The sequence below is a fragment of the Muntiacus reevesi genome, chromosome 12 (genome assembly GCF_963930625.1).
Source record: "Muntiacus reevesi chromosome 12, mMunRee1.1, whole genome shotgun sequence".
Taxonomy (NCBI): Eukaryota; Metazoa; Chordata; class Mammalia; order Artiodactyla; family Cervidae; genus Muntiacus; species Muntiacus reevesi.
The window spans coordinates 4,552,316-4,570,100 of record NC_089260.1 but is presented as its reverse complement, the minus strand read 5'-3'; the positions used below and the strand labels follow the sequence as shown (position 1 = coordinate 4,570,100).

Here is a 17,785-nt window from a genome sequence, read left to right as displayed (position 1 = left end):
TTCAAAATATACGACACTGTGAACTTTATTCAGGCCCCAAAACAAACTTGTCGGAACAGCTGCTAAGCCTTTGGCCACCTGATTCCAAATCATCTTTCCAAGTCATCTCCTATTATTCCACACACAGGTCCCACTCTAAGGCAGTCTTGTGAAGAGGGTGGGGAGGCGGACCCAGAGAATCTGAATGAAAAGACTTTGGGGTTATTTTTAAAACTCATCTCAGACTGCTAAATCAGTTTTCTAATAAGGCTCGAGGACCCACATAGCTTTCTCAGGCGATTCTTTACATACATATATATAGAACTTTATGTAGCTGTTTTTGGCTGTGTTGGGTCTTCGCTGCTGTGAGCTCTTCTCTGTTGCCGTGGCCAGCGGCGCTACCCTCCAGCTTCCCTGCACGGGATTCTGATCGCGCAGCCTCTCTCGCTGCAGAGCCGGGCTCTGGGGCTCGGAGCTCCGCCGTTGCAGCGTGCAGACTCTAGAGCGCAGGCGCAGTAGTTGCAGCGCGCAGGCCCTAGGGCGCAGGCGCAGTAGTTGCGGTGAGCGAATTTAGACTTTCAGAGGCGTGCGGGATCTTTCCGGCTCAGAGCTGAACCGGTGTCTCCTGCACTGGTGCGCGGATTCTTCACAACTCCAGGGAAGCCCTGTCCGGTAATTCTTGCATACACTAAACTTTGAGATCCACAGGTGCAAAGCTACCCACATGGTTTTTGCATTCCTTCTTGCCTTTATTTATGCTACTCCTTCTTGAAATTCCCCCCTTTCTTTGTATCCCCAAACAGCTCCCACTTTTGAAACCAACCCAAATGCCAGCTCTTTCATGAAGTCTTTTCCTGATTTCTCCACTGAGAATTAGTCTCTCCCCATCTGAACTTCCCTTATACCTTATAATTCTCTTATGGTACCAAGCAAAACCACTGTGTTACATTTATTGTATTTATTTATTTATTATTTATTATGTATTTATGCATTTATTGTATCCTCTGTATTAGTTTCTAAACTGCTGGAAAAGAATCTTTTAAACACTTGTCTGTATCTCTTGCATCATGCCTTGTAAGAATTGGCCATTATTAAACAATTCAAGAAATGACTTGTAGTGTTTTCTGTGATTTAAAACTTTAATTGCAAAGCTAGGTAGATAGAGTTTTATATATTAGGTCAAGCAATGTTGAAGTGAATGAATTCTCTCCCCCATTTCACATATAGTCTAAAGAGGCAAAAGTTAGAAAAACTTTCCTAGACTGTTAATTATCATTAATTACTAAATACAAAATTTTACTATTAAAAAAGGGCATTAGAGTTTTGATTCCAGATATATTGGACTAAAAACCCTCAACCTTCCTATAGAAGACAACTCTAAGACCCAGACACCATACAAAAAAACAACCAGCTGCAGTTACTGAAGAGTGAACAGAAGTACAAGGATTCAGATGAGAAGCTCATGTTCACTCAGAAAGGTGGGTTCCTGTCTCTACAGTCTTTCCCCTGGACGGGGTGCCATCAGAACTGGAGACATACCTGCCTTGCAAGGCATACCTCCCCAAACTCTACACCAAGAACCATACATGGCTCTACTGAGAATGAAACTACCGCAAGAGAGAGAAAATGTCCAATTCAAGTCAAGCCAAGAAATGTATCTGCTAATACAAAGGAAATAATAGTCATCAGAGAAAAACAACAGATCTAGAATCTCCACAACTTAACGTTCATAACATCTAGGTTGCAATACAAAGTCATTCAATGTACAAAGAATAAAGAAAATATAAACATGATCAAAGAAAGAAAAATCAATGAAGTCAGACTCAAGATGAACCAAATGTGGAACTTACAAGGATTTTAGAATGACGGCTTTCACTACTTGTGAGTTACATGAAGTTAAATAAAGCATATTTCTTAGTGCATGAAAAATCCCAGTAGAGTAATTGGAATTCTCAGAAAAGAAATAGAAATAATAAGAAAATGAAACAAATTTTAGAACTAAAAACTATAATTTCTGAAGCAAGAAATTCATTGGCTAGAATTAACAGTCAAATTGACATAACAGAGGAAAGATCAAATGAGCTTGAATATAGATCAATAGAAACTATCCACAGTGAGCTCAGTTCAGTCTCTTAAGTCGTGTCCAACTCTTGGCAGCCCCATGGACTGCAGCACTCCAGGCCTCCCTGTCCATCACCAGCTCCCGGAGCTTGCTCAAACTCATGTCCATAGAGTTGGTGACGCCATCCAACCATCTCATCCTCTGTCGTCCCCTTCTCTTCCCACCTTCAATCTTTCCCAGCATCAGGGTCTTTTCAAATGAGTCAACTCTTCGCATCAGGTGGTCAAAGGACTGCAGTTTCAGCTTCAACATCAGTCCTTCCAATGAACACCCAGGGCTGATCTCCTTTAGGATGGACTGGTTGGATCTTCTTGCAGTCCAAGGGACTCTCAAGAGTCTTCTCCAACACCACAGTTCAAAAAGCCTTAATTCTTCAGTGCTCAGCCTTCTTTATAATCCAACTCTCACATCCATACATGACTACTGGAAAAACCATAGCTGTGACTAAATAAATCTTTGTTGGCAAAGTAATGTCTCTGGTTTTTAATATGCTGCCTATGTTGGTCATAGCTTTTCTTCCAAGGAGCAAGTGTCTTTTAATTTCATGGCTACAATCACCATCTGCAGTGATTTTGGTGCCCCCCAAAGTAAAGTCTGACACTGTTTCCATTGTCTCCCCATCTATTTGCCATGAAGTGATGGGACCGGATGCCATGATCTTAGTTTTCTGAATGTTGAGTTTTAAGCTAACTTCTTCACTCTCCTCTTTCACTTTCATCAGAGGCTCTTTAGTTTTTCTTTGCTTTTTGACATAGGGGCAGTGTCATCTGTGTATCTGAGGTTATTAATATTTCTCCTGGCAATATTGATTCCAGCTTGTGCTTTATCCAGCCCAGCATGCATTATGAAGAGCAGAAATTAAAAAATATTTAAAACTAATAGAGCCTTGGGGGATCTGTTTTGAAAAGGTCAAATGCATGCATAATTAGAATACCAGATATGGAAGAAACTTATGAATCCATCAAGAGATGAATGGATAAAGGTGTGAGGTGTATTATATATGGTACATATATACATATGGTGTATACATGTGTGTGTGTGTGTGTGTGTGTGTATATATACACATACACAATACATATTACTTGGTCATTAAAATTGAAAATGCCATTTACAGCAATAGGAACAGACCTGGAAAGTATCATGTTTAGAAAAATAAGTCAGAGAAAGACAAATATTGTATGTTTACACTCATATTTGTATCTACAAAATAAATGAATGAATATAACAAAACAGAAACAAATTTACAGATACAGAGAAGAAACTAGCGGTTATGGAAGGCAGAAGGGTGGGGAGAGGCGATACTGGTGGAGGTGATCAGATGTACAAACCATCAGGTAGCACAGAATAAACAAGTTACAAGGATATAAGGTGCAGCGCAGGGAATGGAGCCAACACTTCACAGCAACTTCACACAGAGTACAAACAAAAATATTAAATGATTACATTGTACACCTGAAACTGATACAATGTTGTAAGCAAACTATGCTTCAACGTAAAAAAGAATATCAGAAGGAAAGGAAAGAAGATGGAGCAGAGCATACACAAAAACTGACTCATAAGTAATATAATGTAAGAGCTAAAACTTAAATGTAAGAGCTAAAACTATTACTTAAAGTAGGAAGAATATTTTGTGGCCTATAGCTAGGCAAAGGCTTCTTAAACAAGACAGCAAAGCACACACTATGAAAGGTATTTTAATAAAATGACCTTCATCAAGATTAAGAGGTTTTCTTTAACTTTGGCTCTTCAAAAGACATAGAGGGGGGAAAAAAAGACAAGTTTTTGTAAAGCGTATGTTGAAAACAGGGCTTTTATCCAGATTGTATTAAAAAACTCTTGCAACTCCACAATGAGAAGACAAACAGTCCAATTTTAAAATGGACAAGTTATTTGAACAAATATTTCACAAAAGAAGATATGAGCATAATCAATAATTATATGAAAAAATGCTCAACATCATTATTCATCAGATAAAAGCAAATTAAAAATCACACACACCATACGTACACACTAGAATGGCTAAAAATTAAAATTACTTACAAAATCAAGTGTTAACAATGATGTAGAAAAACTAGAAATCTTTTGCATTGTTGGTGCAAATGGAAGACCAAAGAATCACTTTAGGAAACAACACGGCAGAACCTTATAAAAATAGACATGACTAGTAATCCAGTGCCAGGTATTGCCACAGGAAGTGAAAATATGTGTCCACACGGAAGTGTATATGCCAATTATTCCTAACAGGTAAATATGGGCAGTTATTTTTATAATGGTCCCAAACTGGAAGCAATCCAAATGACTAATCAGTTAGTGAACAGATTAAACAAGAATGCTGTGTCCATACCATGAACACTGTATGCACACGTGTTAAGTTGCTTCCGTCGTCCAACTCTTTGTGACCCCACGGACTGCAGCCCATCAGGCTCCTCTGTCTATGGGATTCTCTAGGCAGGAATATTGGAAGGTGTAGCCATTCCCTCCTCCAGGGGGCCTTCCCGACCCAGGGACTGAACCCGCATTTCTTACATCTAACCTGCTTTGGCGGGCAGGTTCTTTACCACGATCGCCACCTGGAAGGCCCATAAATATTCCTCAATAACAAAGAGGAAATCAGTATATCTTAAAAATATTATGTGAAATGAAGTCCAACACAAAAGTCCGTGTACTGTGCGTGTGTGCACTCAGTGTCTCAGCCACGTCCGACTCTTTGTGACCCTACAGACTGTACCCCACCAGGCTCCTCTGACCATGGGATGTCCCAGGCAAGAGTACTGGAGCGGGTTGTCACTTCCTTCTCCAGAGGACCTTCCTGACCTAGGGATGGAATCCACATCTCTTGCATTGGCATGTGAATTCTTTACCGCTGTGCACTTATGATTCCATTTCAATAAAATTCTAAAAAAGACAAAATTCTTGTGACATCTCAGCGGTTGCCTGGGGTACTTGTTGAGGAAGAAGCTGGAATATAAAGGAGCAAAAGCAAACGTTTTCCGCCAAGGGATCCATTCCATACTTTGATTGCAGTAGTAGTTGTTGCAATAATTAAAATCATCGCCTGCATACTAAAATTCATTAATCTTATTTATGCAAATATCATAATAAACAACAAAGATAATTTTTTAAAAAAGGAGCTCAGAATTAAATTCTGCACATCAAATTTCTGCAGATGAAGAAGCCAATTTAGATAATCTAGGATAAACCACAGAGACTTGGCAGGAGACGTCAGCCTTCCAAAGGATGACAGATCTGTTATCAGAAGTAACAAAAGCAGTGTATCTTTTGACTGGCCTGGCAGTTAAATCAAGCATTTCAGTAAATGACTCTAGGGAGAAAAATGGACTTGAATCAAGAAAAAGGAAATGGAAACCATCTGATTTGCCCTTTAGGTCAAACAGTGACTTGGCAAGAAATAGAAGAAGGAAAAACCTTGAAAAAATCGGCACCAACTTACTAAAAAGACGATTTAATCTTCACAGCTAGTGACATTATATGGTGGATGGAATTGGAAAGGAAATAAAAACAATATTTTCCAGATTCTTCTAAAATAAAAGACTGCTAAAATTGGTATTAAAAATTACCTTTTGTAAAGTAACTCTCAAGTCAGTGGTGTACACACAAAGGACCTTCATTTTACTTTATACAAAAGAGCTAAGCAACTCTCTCATGTGTTGGAATGTTTTAAAATTTGCTTTTTACTTTAGAACAGTTTTAGATTTACAGAATTACTGCAAAGATAGAATAATTCTTGTACATCCCACAATTCAGTTTCCCCTATTTTTTTGTTTTCTTTCAGTCTTAAAGGATGCACACAGAAGTGCCCCCTGTTATTCACAGTCTTCATTAGTACGGTACATTTTTAACAATTAGTGAACAAATACCAATATTATTAACTCAACTCCATCCTTTATTTTGATTTCTTCTGCTTTTACCTAATATCGTTTTATGTTCCAGGATCCTAACAGGAAATAAATTTATACTTCTTGTCTTGTCTGCTTGTGTATTTCATGATGATGACAATTTTTTATGTTTTTCACAACCTTGACAGTTTTGAGGATTATTAATCAGATATTTTGAGAACTGGGCACTGCCTGATGTTTTTCTCATGGCTAAAATGGGACTGGACTTTTAAAATATCTTTACTTCATTCTTTAAATCCTAAAATCACCATAATAATTTGGATTACTAAACTATTATAATCATCATAATAATTGTGATTACTACCGAAATAATCATTTCAACCTGACTGAAAATGTCTGACAGTGTTCCTGCTATAGCAGATTAAAGTGAATGTCTCAGAATGAATTATCACTCACATTAAAACTCTAAAATACAGTTATTATTTTATAAACTCTAACTGCATAAAAACACATTAATAATTAATATTAATAAATGGAACCTCAAAATGAATTATCTCTCACACTAAAGTTCTAAAATACAGCTATTATTTTATAAACTGCATAGAAACTACACTAATAATTAATATTAATGATTAAAATGAGATACAATAGTGAATTCACATCTAGGGTGTTATTTTTGATTAGGTTAAATGTATGTATTGTATGTGCCTAAATAATATTTTGATATATTCTTTTGCAAATCACAGGTGGATTAAAAAAATATATTTTCCAACTGGTTTTAATGGATAAAGTAATTCTTAAAATGTTAGAAAAAATAAGATTTCCTTATTACTACTACCTTATTAACTCTTATTATTAACCTGTTCAAATTTAATAAAGAAAAGCAAAAACAAACCATTTAGTGCATGAAGGGGAGAAAGATGAACTGCATTAACAAAGTCGCTGAATCCATGAGAGGTAATTTTTCTCATGATGCAACTCACCTTATTTATGATGGAAAAAATCCACAGGAATTTCCATGTCAGTCAAGCTCTGGCTATCTACCCAGATTTTTATAAAATGTTTTAATAAGTATGAGCCAGATTATTATCTGGCTTTCATCCTAAACACAAGGTCAACAGAAGCTGGATGATTCAACACCACAGAGGGAAATGTTGCGTGATACGACCTTCGTAAAGGTGAACCAACTCTCGTCTTTGCTTAGGGGAAAGATGTAAACAGTTAGGCGTGTGGGCCAGCCCAGAATGGAAGTACATTAATAGCTGCAAAAATTACCAGGCCGTGTTCTAGCTAAGATTTCGCAGCATATAATTCAAAAAAGAAAACGATGACAAAACCAAATCCATTAGGCAAACAGCATCCACCCGGCAGATCGGTCGGTCCCATGGTGGGCTTCCCTAGAAGATGCAGATTTGACCCCTGCATCTGGAAGATCCCCTGGAGGAGGGCACGGCAACCCAGTCCAGTATTCTTGCCTGAAAACCCCAGGGACAGAGGAGCCTGGCGGGCTACAGTCCCTGGGGTCGCAAAGAGTCGGACAGGCCTTAGTGACTAGTCCACCACCATGGGAGATCACAGCTCTAACTGGAGCCTCTGGGCATCAGAGACATATTGAACCTGCAGACTGTTGGGCCCATCGACCACGGGAGCCTGATCAGAAAGAGAGAGGAAATGTGTTCCCAGGAAGAGCCCAGGCGGACACCCACAGCTTCTTAGCAAATGCTTCTTAGCAAATGCTTTTCAGGCAGCTTCACAATAGCTTTGTCAACAAAAGCCAGAAGATCAGACAGATTTCTTCAATCTAGCAAGTACACGAGTGCTGGGCCACGGCTGTTCTCACTGTTCCCTTTCTGAACGTGAAATCTGCAGGAGCAGGTCCAGGCGCCGAGGTCAAAAAGGAGAATGTCGCCCTTTGAGGGAAGCCTCTCCTGATTTTCCCTTGTGTATCCCAGACCTTTAACACCTCGGACCACACAAGAGAAGAAAGAGCAGAGCCCTTAAGGGGCACGTCACGGCCATGCATGCCTGTCTGCACATTACATTTCTAAGAAATGGGAAAGAAATAATCTAATCACAGAAGGTCACACAAGAAAGGAACAGAAACCTCACTGGGTCCAACCGCCCATCTGACCAATGAAGGGAAACACAGGCTTCATAACAGCGGAAACGAAGGGCAGGGTTTGAGACACGCACACACAAGATTCAGGTCGGTTTCCTCCAGAGAGTCAGGGTCCTCGTGGAGGGAGCGATGTACCTGTTGGGAGCTGACGCTTATAGGCTGCTTTAAAATGATCCAAGTGACGCTCTCCAGAAGAGGTGGGACCGTAAGAGAGCCAGGATACGTCCAATAATCCCGGCACGGAGGAAGCAGACACAGCGGGTCGAAATTCGTGAACCGAGTTTGTTTACCCTGAGGAAGAAAAGAGAATTCTCATAAATGACAATGGGATAGCTTTATACAGACCTAAAAAAAATAAATATCCTTGAAATTCTCTTTCACTGGAATTCTGTAATTCATGGAATGATTTAGCATCTGCTGTTAGGTCTTTAAAAAAAAATCTGCCTTACTCTAAAAATTGAAGATAAAGTAGCGCCTCACCTAGATTTATTTAAGCAGCATCGGACTTCTTTTTAATGTAAGTGACCCTACATTATTTGTTTTAGACAATTTAAGATAGTTAGATAATTTTAGAAATTTTAGATAATTTACATAGAAATTAAATTTTAATAATTTACATTATTGTTTTAGATAATTTAAGACCCCTTCATAATTTTCAAGACATAAGTGGCAATGTTACTTCCGCTCTATTGGTCAAGGATGTTCCAAACCCACTTCCAAGCCAGCAGCATATGGTACGCCAAAGACTGACAGAACATAAGAGAATTCAGGAGAAATCAAGGAACGTATTAGTCACTGGTAAACAGTAATTAAATTTACCTTTTCTTTAATGGAATCCAAAATATCAGTAATCTTTTGCAGTTGGGGATTATGTTCACCAATCTGAAAACACGAAATTGCAAAAGAAACGGTTATTGTCTGACTTACTCCATTTCAGTCACTATTTTTTTTTTTAAACCCTAAGTCAGCTCAGAACAAGCAGTGATTGTTCCATAATGAGGCTCTCTTTCACTTGCCAGCCTTATCATACGAGAAAAATCTAAACAACAAGATAATATTACATGGCTCCTTGGCTGAACTATACCTTTGATTCCAAAGCTGGAAGCAATGACTTCCTATTCTTCCAGCCTTATGAACGTTTAGGGTACAGATTCTCTCGAGAGAAACTTTGCTTAGGAAACCCCTCCGTAACACCTGCCCTGTTTAACTGGATGGGACTTTCAGACCCTGATTCTTGGTGACATCAGACAGGAGAGGAGAACATCTCCCACTTTCCGCCTAAAATGATTTGAGGTTCTGAATCAACAGACTATGTCATCATGAGGAGAAGCCTTCAGAAAATATATATGTGCTTATCATTTTCCTTTGCGGTGTCCTGAATTATCTGAAGGTTTTGAGTCATTCAGGGTTCAAGTATAATGCCTCTCCCCACTGGGACCTCACGGCCACCCCCAGACCGGGGGACCAGGAGCAGGAGCTGCTGCCACGCACGCTGGTCTCCTCTGCCCCCGGCTGCCCCCAGCCGCCGTGCAAGTTACACCCCACGCAGAGCCGCTGGCATCACGAGAGCACTCGCCCTAAAGAACCTGGCGCGGTGGGGGTGAGCCGCCCAGCCCTTGCACAGCTATTAGGACGTGACCCTTGTCTAGCCTCATATGAATACCACACAAAGGAAAACACAACAAAATCTTTAAAATCGGTCCGTGCGTTTGGGATAATAAACCATAATAAACTAGTGGTCAAACTAGTGCTTCAAGAATCAGGAACTTGAACTTTACCCTAAACTGTATCTCCAAATATTAAGTAATCAGGAAGAGCCTATCATAAAGATTTTCTTCTCAAGGTATCAGGGTAACACTTCTGCTATTAGGTAATACTTCTGCTATTATTGTTACTGCAGCTACATTTGCTATTCACATAAAACTGATCCGTGGACAATGAGACGAATCATAAGACAACCCTCCTAGGGTACTTCTGGGCCCTTAGATGAACCATAAACTAACATAAAATGAAAAAAAAAAAAAAACTAACATAAAATGAGAACATTAAGCCTAGAAAAAGCTTGCTACTATTGAATAAAAAGTGGTGGACAGTCTACTCCACAAGGAAACTCTTTATCCAACATGGCTGACTAGTTATTCAAAATGAAATCAATGGATTTTCACCTGTAAAAATATTCCCAAGACAGCTAGTCCATCTGGCTCATGAGCTGCCTCAACAAAGCTGGGGTATTTGTCTGAATTCCAGTGAACAACGTGGAGCTGAAAGGGAGGAAGACGACATAATTCAAACATTATTTTTAAAATAGCTTTAAAAACATAAATGCAAATAAAACATGTATCTGTATCTTCCTTATATATATATATAAAAGATATATATATCTATCTTACATATGCACGTATGTGTATAATGTATTCATCACAAGAACCTTGGACAGAATCCTCCTATTTACTTTGGTCTGAAAACTACACAAGGGAAGGACGCTGTCACTTAGCTGGTCTGCGGTGTCCTGTGCTGAGGTCTACAACATAGAAGGTTCTGGAGCACCCTGCCAAGCCTCTCCACCCCTAAAAATCTCCAACCATTGCTCCCAAGAGACTCAGGGCTCCCCCATGTCCAAGTTAAGTTCAGTCACTCAGTCGTGTCCGACTCTCTGCGATCCCATGGACTGCAGCATGCCAGGCCTCCCTGTCCATCACCAACTCCCAGAGTTTACTCAAACTCATGTCCATTGAGTCAGTGATGCCATCCAACCATCTCATCCTCTATTGTCCTCTTCTCCTCCTGCCTTCAATCTTTCCCAGCATCAGGGTCTTTTCCAATGAGTCAGTTCTTCACATCAGGTGGCCAAAGTACTGGAGCTTCAGCTTCAATATTAGCCCTTCCAATTAACACCCAGAACTGATCTCCTTCAGGATGGACTGGTTGGATCTCCTTGCAGTCCAATGGACTCTCAAGAGTCTTCTCCAACACCACAGTCCAAAACACCCACGTCCACAGATGGAACTGCAATTGCAGAGCCTTCGGTCAGACCCCTGCTGGCGGCCGAGTCCAGCACACCAGCTCACGCTCACAGGTGGGTGGGAAGTCAACCCCCCCAGAAGGTAATCGGGCACAGTCCTGCTGCTAAGCACGGTGCCAGTTGTCCTTGAAAAGTTTAAAGTCTTAAAAGTTTAAGACTATTTATGACTTGAAAACGCAAATCCACCTTAAAAATAATTGCTTTTAGCAATTGTTACATATATTCTACCTTTCTATGAATGTTCAGATTCTTTGCTGAGAGGAAGTTTTAACAGGAGAAAGAAGTCTCAGGGTGTTACAAACAGAGGCATCTCAGGAAGAAAATGAGATAAGGAGGTGGGGGGCCTGGCACTCTAGAAGACAGGCCTCACCCACTTCACAGCTCCAGCCCACAAGCAGCTGCCTGCAAGCTCCAGAGGTGGGCACCGTGTCCTACCCCGGGACGCAGTGCAGGATCCCCGACTCACAAGCAAGTGTGAAGGGCTGTAGAGCAAGGCAGAAAGCCGTTCCTGGAGGATCTTCATTCCTGGCTAAGGGAAGGACAAATTGAGACAGCAGCTAGAGGGCCGTGAGGCACCCCACCCGACTCGGCCAAGGTCACGCTCAGCCCTGCTCAGCAGGGACCCTCCCTGAAGGACGGGCTTCAGGTAAGACCTCCTCCCCTTCTGGCGCTCAGGGAGGCAACACCTGCGAAGGGTTTCCTGCACAGATCACCCTTCTAGCTGTTACAGAGAGAATTTAGTACCCTCAAGTGAGTGGTTTTACCCATTCCTTTCATTATAACTTCCTATCTTACAGGCAGCTAACATGGGAGGATTGTAAGATAAATAAGAATTCTCCTAAACTGTGAACTATAACAACTCTCAAATAGTGCACCATCCAGAAACAATCAAGGAAGACTGTGGAATATCCAGACAGAAAATACAAGAGCAGATTCTTGTGCCATGGTCCACGCTGATTTGAGGTAGTCGGGGGAAGCGCAAAGCCTGAAAGCATTGGACGATGAAATAAAATTCATCTGGCTCACAGGAGACCAACGCTGTCCCACAGTGAGGGAGGGGCAGGCTGTTTGAAACGGCTCCAGGACCACACAGCAGTTCCCTTAGTGAGAGATGAGAGCAGAGAGACAGACAGATGTGAAACGTCCTCCTTAGGTTCACAGCCCCAAAGGACTAGAAGATGAATGTGTCACGAAGGAGATGGAAATCCATCTATCTATCTTTCCACTGGCTGAAAAGCAGCAAGTATTTGAAATACTATGGGAAACTAAAGCAAGGGAAATCTTTTGTTGTTTTAAACGAGTCCTTCTCTTTCCCACACACCTTGCTTAACTGGAAGTGTCACCTAAGGGGAACTGACACAGCTTTTATTAGCATTTATATGTGAACTAAACCTCAAACAAATAACAAACAAACGCACATTTCTGAACAGTCAGCCACAATGATTTGAACTGAATGACAAAAAGTTATCGCAGCCGATGTATAAATGGAAATAAGATTCTCCCCTACTGAAAAGCAGTTTCTAAATAACAGCATTATTCAACTTCAGTGTTTTTAAATTGCATACCACTGATACATAAAATGAGCTCATTATGCTGAAAGTCCCCATTAATGTTGAAATCATAATTTTACTATCAACTACATAGTTAATATGCTTATCATATATTTGGTATAAATTATAATCAGATAAAGTTCTAAATATGCAATGGACTATCAGCCTACTTTTTTTTTAACTAATAGATATGCAACTCGAGATAAAGTCTTCCATGATTTAGATTATTTTAATCTCTGCAATGTCACAAATCATTAGATTAGGCTCCAAATTAAACTTTTTATATAGGTTACAGCCTTAAAGGGCTTCCCTTGTGTCTCAGCTGGCAAAGAATTCACCTGGGTTTGATCCCTGGGTTGGGAAGATCCCCTGGAGAAGGGAAAGGCTACCCACTCCAGTATTCTGGCCTGGAGAATTCCAGGGGCTATATAGTCCATGGGGTCGCAAAGAGTCGGACCCGACTGAACGACTTTCACTCACAGCTGTAACTGGTTTTTCCTTTCATTTTTTTCTTCATATTTTTATTTTTTAAGAGGATCCAACTTGATGATAATCCTGAAGTTAGGTACAAAAGTAGCTGGAAAAACTAAGAAAACTCTTTGGAGTCACTTCTACAGCCAAGCACAAAGGGACACTTGTGAACTGAAACCAAGTGCAAATGACTCCCAAATGCCTCCGTCGACAGCTCTGACCTCTTCTTTAGACTCAGGTTCTTACCCAGTACCCTGCTTGAACTGAGCCTAGAATACCTCTGTTGTCGCTGTTTAGCTGCTGAATCACGTCTGACTCTTTGTGACCCCATGGACTGTGGCCCGCCAGGCTCCTCTGTCCACGGGATTCTCCAGGCAAGAATACGGAGTGGGTTGCTGTTTCCTTCTCCAAGGGAACTTCCCCGCCCAGGGATCAAACCCCAGTCTCCTGCGTCTCCTGCACTGGCAGGCGGATTCTTTACCACGAGCCACCTGGGAAGCCAAGCCCGAGGCGTCTCCAGATGAACGCATCCCAGCAGTTAACTCCTGTCCTGCCTGAACTAGCCCGTCTCAGCAAGAAGCACAACCATCCCCACGGCTGCTCAAGCCAGTCGTTTGGCTTGAGTTCTCTTTTCCTTTCCTTCAGTGTAGACGCCCTTCTCCTGGACAGGTCGCCGGATTTTACCTCCCAAACATCTCCCGCACCTGTTAACTCTTCACCTCCACTGCCCCATGGCCAAGTCACCATCGTCGCGCATGTGAACACGTTCACAGCCTTCTGGTCTGTCTCCCTGCTTCCTCCACGCTTGCCCAATCTCTTTGCCACAGAGCAGCTAGTTATATTTTATAAAATATAAACCAGGATGTGCCATTGCCCTACTCGAAACCCCCCACTGATCGGTCCTGCCACACAGAGACAAGCTGCAAACCACCCGCCAAGCCCCCGAGCCCGATGCAGCGGGGTCCCTGGAGCCTCTCCGGGACACGACTGACAGCTTCTCTCATCCACTCCAAACCTGGAAGCCAAGGTCTCTCTCCTTGAACATGCCAGCCTCATCGTTTGCCTGAGAGCCTTTGTGCCTGCTGTTCCCACTTACTAGAAAGATCTCCCTGGATCTCCTCCAGGCGGCTTCTTCCGGCCATTCAGTCTCAAAGATGATCACATATCATCCTAAAGAGGCTCCCCGTAAGCACCCAGTCGCTCCACCAGATCATATGGTGATGTTTCTGTTAAAGACCTTACCGCAACAGATTTATCTATTTTACTGTCGACCCTGAACACCCCCAAACCCGAGGTCTGACCCAGACCGCCCCTCCCTCCAGTAGACTTCCTGTCTCTCGCCAGAAATACTGAGTCCTCCCCCGCCTGCCCCTCACCTCTGATCAATCACCAGATCAATCACCAAACCCCAAGGAAGCAGCATTTCCTCCCGCCAACCCTCCAAGGGCACCGTCTTCTGTTCCCTGGAACTTCCCCAAAGCCTCCTCACTGACTCCCCTGACCCACCCCTGCTTCAGCCCAATCGGTTTTCAAACTGTAGCTTAAATGATATTTTTAAAGCCCAAAGATGATCACTTCTTTATTCAAAGACAGTCACTGGCTTCCCGTTTTCACTGAAAGCTTGCGATCCTTACACGGTTCACCTGCGTGGGATCAGGCCCCTCCAGCCTCCCCGACTTCACCCCTGACGACCCCCGCTGTGTTCTTCATGCTCCAACCCCACTGGCCCTTCTGTTCCTCCAATGTGTGATGACAGGTGATACCCTTCCCCGCCCCGAGTGCTCACAGGATTCTCTGCAGCTCCCTCTCCGCGATGCCTGGCTCACTCCTGCTCCTCCTTCAGGCCTGGGGTTAGAAACCTCTCCCAGGAGGACGGGCTCCCTGACCGCCCCTCCTCATTCCCAGGACTCCCTTCCTGATGAGCACGGGTAAGTGGGCCCCGACTGGGGACACGCTAGGATCGCAAAGGAATGAATGAATGAGCGCAGCCTGAGCAGATGAAATAAACAACCTGAAATACACACTAAGAACAGCACGAAATTCCAAAGCTTTAGCCACGTCAAGAAGGAAAAGCTAAAAAGACGACCCGTGCTCTACGAGCCAGGACTCTGAGCCTCTGGCGAATTTCAGGATCTGAGGGCCCTTTTTGGGAAGCCACTTGCCAGCTCACAGCCCGCCTCTCTCAGATGTGCTTTCAAGTGTAGGAGGCTAGAAGGTGCAACCATAAAGCAACGTGACCGACTTGCCTAAGTGACTTAGGAAAATTACAAGACAGTGACCCAAAGCCAGCTCTCAATCCCAAAAAAGTTTCTGAGATTTAGCCAAAATGTCAAATTTAGGACACAAAACTTTAGGAAGCAGACACGAAAACTATTCAGTAGGTGATATAAACCGAGACGTCATACAGATTCAGGAGCCCCACTTTCTACATTCCTGGCATTTTTTTGTCCACTTTAGACGTAGATCTTATTCCTCCAGCCCAGGGACAGGGCGGGTTACGTACCCTAAGCACGTGGCCTCAGGCAAAAGTGCTTCAGTCAGCAAAAAGGATGCTTTGATTGATGGTCTCAGAGAGCAGATGTACATGCCAATGGAAAAGTAAAACTGGAAAGAAGTCTGAAGCTGACTCTCTGATCACCAGGGCTATGAAAGCATACGTCAGCTCCACAGCTCAGTAATTAAGACAAAAATGAAGAAAAATTGAACCTGCTTGGTGACATTGCTCTGTCTTGCTGAGACGACTCACAAGACACATTATATATTTTCACTTAAGTAGCTTTGGTTGAATCATACAATGATTCACTTTCATCTCATGGTAAAACTAGGTGTAAGCAGTATTTAACTGTATTAAAACTTGAAGAATAGTATGCTTTTTCCTTTAACCAGAGGATTAGAAAAAGCAGAATATAATTAATGACTATCAGGTATAAGGAAAAGAAGTAACTCCCCAGTGGGAAAAAAACAAGTCAATGAACACTTCATCCTGTTCTACTTTATCAATGATTTGAAGAATTAAGAGAGACTCCATTTTAACACTTGGGGTGGTAGAGGTAAGGTAGAGTTCAGGGGAGTTTGTGACTTTACTTTTTGTCCCTAAAGGAATTTTGCCATTTACAATTAACTCCACCATACTGGCTTTACATGTGTGTACACAACTGGGCCTGAAACAAATGTTTCTTTCCCTTCCTTCCACTTAATCTGTCTGCAGTTCATTCATTTCTAAAATGGGGACAATAACCCTAAGCTTTAAGGCTCAGAAGGGGCAAATTTGTGGCTCTCATGTTGATAAACTCTCATACTGACAGAATAAAGCAATTTCAGCCACTGATATAACCAATCCAGTGTAAAGAGAGTTGTCTCATGTGTCCCTTAAATCCCATCATATAGACAAGCTCCATGAATATGTATAACTGGACCACTTGAAACTAACAGCATCCTAAAACAACTGTACTCCCGTACTCCAATAAAATGTTTAAAAAACAATAAGGACCTACTGTATAGCACCAGGAACTCTACTCAATGCTATGCGATAACCTACATGGGCAAAGAGTCTGAAAAAGAACAGATATATGCACACGCGTAATTGAGTCACTTTCCTGTGTAACTGAAAGTAAGATGATGTTGTAAATTAACTACATTCCAATATGAAATAAAAATCAAATTAAAAAGAGAAAAACCCTGAGCCACGAATACACGGCTGCTGACTCACCTCTGCAGCGTACCTCACGCCGTCCACCACGTGTTCGGAGCCGTGATCATCAGCGGACCCCCAGTGAAGGTGAAACTGCCGTAGCCTGTAGCTTCCAGTGAGGGGCCCCCCACGCAGAACTACACATCGATACAGTTTAAATTGTTAGCAGGAAAAAAAAAAATATGTAAATACCCTGTCCACAAGCCACAGCATTGCCCTGGATCATTCAACACCTCCATGTCCTCCAAGGGATTTTTTAAATAAATGTGTCATTCAGATTGCTGACAAGAATGCAACTTTTAGGTATGCAAGGAGTAAAACCAAGTGTTTTAAAAGGTTAGAGAAACCACAATAGATTTTTACAGAATATCTGGGAAATCAGATGTCTGGGAAACAGAATATCTGGGAAACAGACACGCTGGTTAGAAAGTAGAAAAACTGGGAGTTCATAGCGGTAAAGAGTTGCTCTGTGAAATGGAGGAGGTCAGCCTCTCTAAATAAGCAGGTGAACTGCAAAGAGGTCCATCTTGAACGTGGTCGACCAACCCAGCGTTCCAGTCTGAGAACAGGCCTCCGTGTTAGAAGACCTGGGCTCACACTCCATTTACTGGGTCATCTTGCACACACCCTCTAGTTTTGAAACCTCAGCTTTCATGTCTATAACTTCAGGAGAATATACCTCCTCCTAATGCTGCTGTGAAAACAGAAGGAAAAGTGGATGCAAAGCACTCATCACTGCCTGGCAGAGAGGCAGCACGCTGGACACGGTAGCTGTGACTGCTTTTTCACTGCGGTTACGATCACTACAGAAACTGGCAAAGTAAGCACATCTTTTACACTTGAATTCCATCCTCTTGGGGAAACATGAAATACAAAACAAAATGAACTCTTTTAAATTAATCCATCACATCTTTGTCACTTTGGCAGAGTGTATTTTAGGCCTTTGCCTCAACGCATATGATCTCTAAAACCGT

General features: G+C 42.1%; 1 protein-coding gene across 3 annotated transcripts in view; it reads right to left on the bottom strand.

Annotated features, from left to right (window-relative positions):
* Positions 1-17,785, bottom strand: part of LOC136144920 (carbonic anhydrase 13) — a 64,912-nt gene that overhangs the window by 30,587 nt on the left and 16,540 nt on the right. For 2 of the 3 annotated variants that reach the window (XM_065902936.1, XM_065902935.1), the window contains exons 3-6: positions 16,830-16,948; positions 10,243-10,338; positions 8,897-8,959; positions 8,213-8,368 (exon numbers count right to left, since the gene is read on the bottom strand). In XM_065902936.1, coding sequence (XP_065759008.1) covers positions 8,213-8,368; positions 8,897-8,959; positions 10,243-10,338; positions 16,830-16,948 — 434 coding nt within the window. The remainder of the gene's footprint in view (positions 1-8,212; positions 8,369-8,896; positions 8,960-10,242; positions 10,339-16,829; positions 16,949-17,785) is intronic. The other variant, XM_065902938.1, reaches the window with a different exon arrangement.